This window comes from Malurus melanocephalus, unplaced genomic scaffold, assembly GCF_030028575.1.
Source record: "Malurus melanocephalus ecotype Western Australia unplaced genomic scaffold, MMel_1.1 scaffold_681, whole genome shotgun sequence".
NCBI lineage: Eukaryota > Metazoa > Chordata > Aves > Passeriformes > Maluridae > Malurus > Malurus melanocephalus.
Genome location: NW_026623913.1, coordinates 292,484 through 297,996, shown reverse-complemented (window position 1 = coordinate 297,996; position 5,513 = coordinate 292,484). Strand labels below are relative to the sequence as shown.

Sequence of the window (5,513 nt, the reverse complement as noted above, 5' to 3'; positions counted from 1 at the left end):
CAATACTTACTTGACTGTCAAAATCTACCCTGAGTATTTTTGACATACCTGTCATCTTGAAAACAAAGAATCTTTTGAGAAGAAGGGACAGAGCTGGCTTTGAGTGCAGCATTAACCTAATTAGTCTAGCCGKGTTTATCAGAATGTAATATCTGTTTATGTGTTTTCTGATATATTGCTTAGCAGCACAGCATTGTTACACTTGAGATAACCTTTTCTCATGTGGACTTAGGTGGCATAGAGAAATGTGTGCAATTTCCTTTTTTTTTTTCCATTGAGGCCTGTTTGTTGAGAGAGATTTCTGTACAATCTCCTTCACCTTTTTTCCGATAAGAGAAATTACAGAATGTGTTTGCTGTTAATTTGAGTTCTTGTTTTATTAGGAGGAAACCAGCTTTGATTATGACCTTCTAATAGAAAACAGAGTATGATTCATCCTGTTCCCAATGCTGGCTGGTGCAGAACAACGGATGAGGAGGAGTCCAGGCAAGGTCAAAGTCACCAGAGAACACTGGAGAACATTCTCATGGCAATATTGTGGTCAGTGGCATTTTCATAAAATGCAGAAATCAGTGGCAGCTTCAAAGGGGGAATCCCCATYCTGCTTCTTTTGTCTGTGACCTTGTGAGCACCACAGAGCCTCTGTCTACTGAGGAGGCCACAAATTCCCCAGGTTGTCTAGTGAAGCACAGCTGTTGTTCGCAATCCTGTCATAAATTTCAATGCACATGCTCTGTTCATCACGATAACTAATCAAAAATGAACAGCACTTCTTGTTAAGAGTCCCTGCACATAAAATACAATCAGGGAATCCCACAATTGTTTGGGTTGGAAGGGACCTTAAAGATCATCCACTTCCAATCCCCTGCCATGGGCAGGGATGCCATTCACTATCAGGTTGCTCAAGGCCCATCCAATATATTCWATGAAAGAAATGGCTGGAGAATTGGTCTGTTTGTTGGCTGACATGGAGGCCACCATGACACAGGTGTTTCTTTCCAATATTTCTCTGCAGACTATCAGTCAGGCTGTTACTGATTGTATTTCAGAAGACAAAATGCAATTTCTATGAATGAATAGCAGGGTTATTCCCAATGTCATTTAATTCTGGATAATATCCTGTTAAATATTTAAAAAATTTGAACTAGCAAGACTGAAGTTTAAACCAGTGAATAATAGCCATTTGTAGTGATTGATTTACTGAGACTTACTGAGTGCTTTAAATATATCAGGGTCAGGTTATCTGTGCCAACCCAAAATTCAGATAGGAGGCTTACGACAYGTAGATATGGACTTGTTCAAGTCATGAAGGAAAGTTCTGTCAAGTGTTTCCCACACCTCCAGCAAGATATAAAAGTTGAAGGACTCTGGGATTTTCTTGTGTTCTYACCTTCTGCAGCCTCTTGCTCCCATCTGAAAGAAAAATGAAGAGATTTGTAAGTATCTCCATTTCTGTTGAACTTTTAATGCTGTAAGTTCTTCATTTTTAAAAACAAAGGRATAGAGAAGAAGATGCTCAAGTAAGTGGTACAATACAGTGGTACAATAATATGATCTGTGTGTCGCTTCTTTGGGTGGTTCAGAGGGAAACTTCCTTTTSTGGGGTCAGCAAAGTCAGTGGAAGCCTCGTTTGAGCAAAGAATGCAGAATTGGTTACAGTTCAGAAGGGGGTATTAGTTACAATTTAATAATTGCAGTTGTAGAGGCAAATCAAGAAGTAACATGGCATCAAGGAGAGACTTCTGAAAACTGCAGAAGTGTAATGGTTAAGTTATTCTGCTTTTCCAGTTACAGGCAAAAGAGAGCTGGACAGCAAAAACTTTACAATGCTGTGAGGAATTGTAGTTGTTTTCAATTAATATACATGCTAAGTGGGTAACTTTTCAAACTGATGCTATAGCTTCTTCCTTCAGTTCATGGACTGGGTTTTTTATGGCACTGCCTGGTGTTTCTGCTGAGTGAGAATTCTGATTTCTTTTTTCATAGGCTGTAGTCCTTATTTGCCTGGGAACCTTTTGGGCTCAGACTTCTGCATTGGATGTAAGTAGAGTGATGAGCTTTGTCCTTCACATGAGCATTTAAAATGTGTTTGATCCCTGCAMGGGAAGAATAGAACAGGAAGAAAACCATTGAAAAAACTAAAACTAATAAGGTGCTTATTTCCAAGGGTAGAGCAAAWGAGCTTCTGCTAGAGGTGACAATGAAGCCAAAGAGATGGTTCTGTGCAGGTGAAAGGTAATAAGAAGTCAGGGGGAACAGATATGCCCTTAGCTCAACCAAACACTTGGAGACTGGTGCAGTCTTCTGCCAGTCCCTGCTGCTGCCAAAATGATTGGGATGCCCCTTGCAGTTTTTCCTCAGCCTGCAAGAGGGCCTGTTTCATAACTGATCCCCACCTCAAGAGCCTCTGCAAGAGACTGCTCAAGGGTATTTAAGGGATTTTGTATTTATGTAGAGCAGAAAGCACTGGGGGTTGTTGCATTTGCTAAAGATGGAAGCCAGATGATGAACAATGATTTTGTGCTTTTCACCAAAGTCCTTTGTCCTGCGAGATCCTGTCAGCAACTATGTCACTGGGACAATGACCATCCACAATGAGGAGAGCATCGTCGATGTCCATGTCCGCTCTGGCGTGTACTCCTCTGATACCATTTTTGACTACTCACGTGTGAGTAAATCAAAGAATCTGCCTCAAATTAATCCCTGAGGAAGTTTTTAGGATCATAAATTATTTTAGTGTGTTCTCACCACATCTTGTCTCAGAACACTTTCGTTGAAGACTCCCATCACCTTTCCTCTTCCTTGGCCATCTCCTTTTTTGATCCATACAATAGGTCAGTTTAAAAGACTTGTAATGAAACCTGTGGTGGCAATTTCTGGAAGTGAGAAGAAGGTGACTGAACCTCCATAGGGCTGAAGGTGAGGATGGGCTGCCAGCACTCATGGGTAGCAGAAGTCTGTCAGAAATGATTCTTACAGTCTTAGGGACAGGCACCAAGACTGGCTGATTCCATTCCCCAAAGAAATGGAAATGGAAAAKACAATGGAAATGCAGTCATTCCCCAGCAGTAGCCTCTGCAGACACTTCWTGTTTCTTCCAGATTGCCCCAAAGAGTGGAGAGCATCAATTAATGTCAATGTGAGCCATTTCTAATTATTTACCTTAACTCTTTCCATCACAGGGGTATATTGCAACCAAGTTATTTTCACGAAATGCCTGCTTTATCATGAAAATAAAGAAGGAATACATCCCAGAGCTGGAAGAGATTGGACGTCTGGCTTTTGAGAGACAGGTGACTGTGGGGAACCCTTTGCTGCGGGCAAGGAAGGCTGGACAGAAGCAATATGGTGTGAGGGGGCCCCTCCAYTCTGCCCCTAAAACAGCTCAGGAATTACTTGTGCTGCCTTAAGAATGACAGAGCTGTTCTGACAAGATACAGCTTCAAGAGAATATCATGCACAACATTCCTCTAAGACAATGAACCATCATGGCCCCTGTGCAGTTTTACAGGGGGTTGTTGAGGTGGCTCAAGCTGTGTAATCCCCTGTCCTTGGAACTGGTGTAATTTGACTGTTTTGAGGTGATCACAATATGAGTTCAGTTAAATTTTCCCTCATTGTTCTGCTTATATTTTGACTTTGACATAGCTTGATTTTTTTTCAGAACAGAATATAGAGATCAATTCACTTTGACCACATTTTGACTTCTCTATTAAGGCTGAGGTTTCAGAAAGAGACTGGAAGTATTRCCTGGAGGTGAACTGGAGCTCTGGCCCATTTTGTGCCAGTCCAGTAGCACATTTACAGCAAAACTTGCTGCCAATTAACATAACTTATCATGGCAGCAATATAGCTCAGGTTTGCTGTGTTGGTAAAATTAGTATCTAGTGAATTTTACTAGAATAGTTACTAGTAACTGAATAGATTGATTGTTTGTTTTTAACCATGAGGCCTCTTTAGCTAATGTTTTTTGTGAGGCAAAGGAAGGTGATTTTAGTTGTGGGAGTCTTCTCTAAGGGTGTCCCAGTAGACTGAAGCTAAAGCTACATTTTTAGTAGTGTCTAACCTTTTCTTTTCAGACCATGAGGGATGTATACTCTCCGGATAATGTGTGGACTCAGTTCCAAGCTGGCACTTCCAGGATGGGGCATTTGAAAGACTGGATTATCTATGGCAAACACATTGAAAAGCTCTGCACAGGGCTGCCTCTCTACCAACTCGTAGCCACTGAACGTAAGTTACAAATCCAGGCACTGTGGTTCTGTCCTAGGGCACCTTCCTACCGTTTTAACCTAAATCCTCGTGGTACCTTGGAGCTGTACAGACATTTCTTCCCACTGAGTTACACCACAAATGTTTTGTACAGTTTTGAGATGAAGAGAGACCTTGAATAGGGCCATAACTGGGGATTGAGATTTGTGTATTTAATACTTTCCCCAGATGGATACAGGGATCTCACCTTATAATGAAATATTGATACTGTGCTCATTTCCTTGGTTTTTTGGTTTTTTTTTAGAACCAATGAATGATGATGGCTGTGCTAGTGCTGGAATTCCAAGCATTTTGGGCCTTAAAATCTGTGAAGAACTCATTGCAACTGATTATTGACATTTCTTTTGCAAGGAAATGCCTTATTTCTTTGCATGTTTTAGTGATGGTAACCATGTTTTCTAGCTGGAACAGAACTTGGGCACAAGGCTCAACATGCCTGTTCAAAACTTTGATGTATAACAAGCCTATGATATACAAATAAAGATAATGCTTTAATAAATAAATAAATTGCTTTGTCCATTTTTTCCATCCAAAATCAGAACGCAATTACCATTACCACAGGCCTTTTATTTTGCTTTAGTCCATTCCTATGCTGGGGYGGCAACATGGCCCAGGCATTGGTTTATTCTTCATAAAGTGAAGAAACAGAAACAAAATAGATTTTTCCAGTGGAGAACTTAACTTTGGCATCAGCATCCAGGCACAGCCTCACTTTATGTAGAGTGGCTGGGGAGAGGGAGCAAACAGGGGGTGGAGATAAAGGGAGAGAGCAGATCCACATTACCAACATTTGCAAAGCAGCTTGAATTCTGCAGGGACAGTGGAAATGTGTAGCAATTGGAGYAAGTGCAGGAGGTCAGAGAGATTTTTGTTCTGGGCATTTTCCAAGCCTGAATAGAGGACACTGTCCCAAATTCCCCAGAATTTGTAGTTTTGTCATGGTTTTACTTGGTCCGATTTTTGGTGGTGGGGGGATGGGACCAAGAAACCACAAAGATGGCTCCTGTGAGGAAGTTCTAGAAGCTTTCTCCTTCTTCKCCAGCAAAAGGAGCCCTACCCCCTGTGTTTTAGAGCCAATCCATYATGGCTCTGAGGTTGATGGACAGGCTGCTGGTCAGGCCTGGGCCAATTGCWCAGGTTGGTTACACCTCTGTGATGACGTATTGTGTTGCAACTTAAGTTATCCAGCCTGTCTGACCATTCTCTGGAGCACATACGTATCTTTCTCACAATTACGTTAT

At 41.5% G+C, this 5,513-nt stretch overlaps 1 protein-coding gene across 1 annotated transcript; it reads left to right on the top strand.

Annotated features, from left to right (window-relative positions):
- Positions 1-1,980: 1,980 nt before the first annotated feature.
- On the top strand, positions 1,981-4,608 carry GKN2 (gastrokine 2; the record flags this gene model as incomplete). The annotated part of the gene is given in 5 exon segments (XM_057384031.1): positions 1,981-2,040; positions 2,537-2,668; positions 3,183-3,293; positions 4,080-4,233; positions 4,517-4,608. Coding segments are annotated over 5 exon segments (549 nt in total), but the record flags the coding sequence as incomplete, so codon positions are not given.
- Positions 4,609-5,513: the final 905 nt, after the last annotated feature.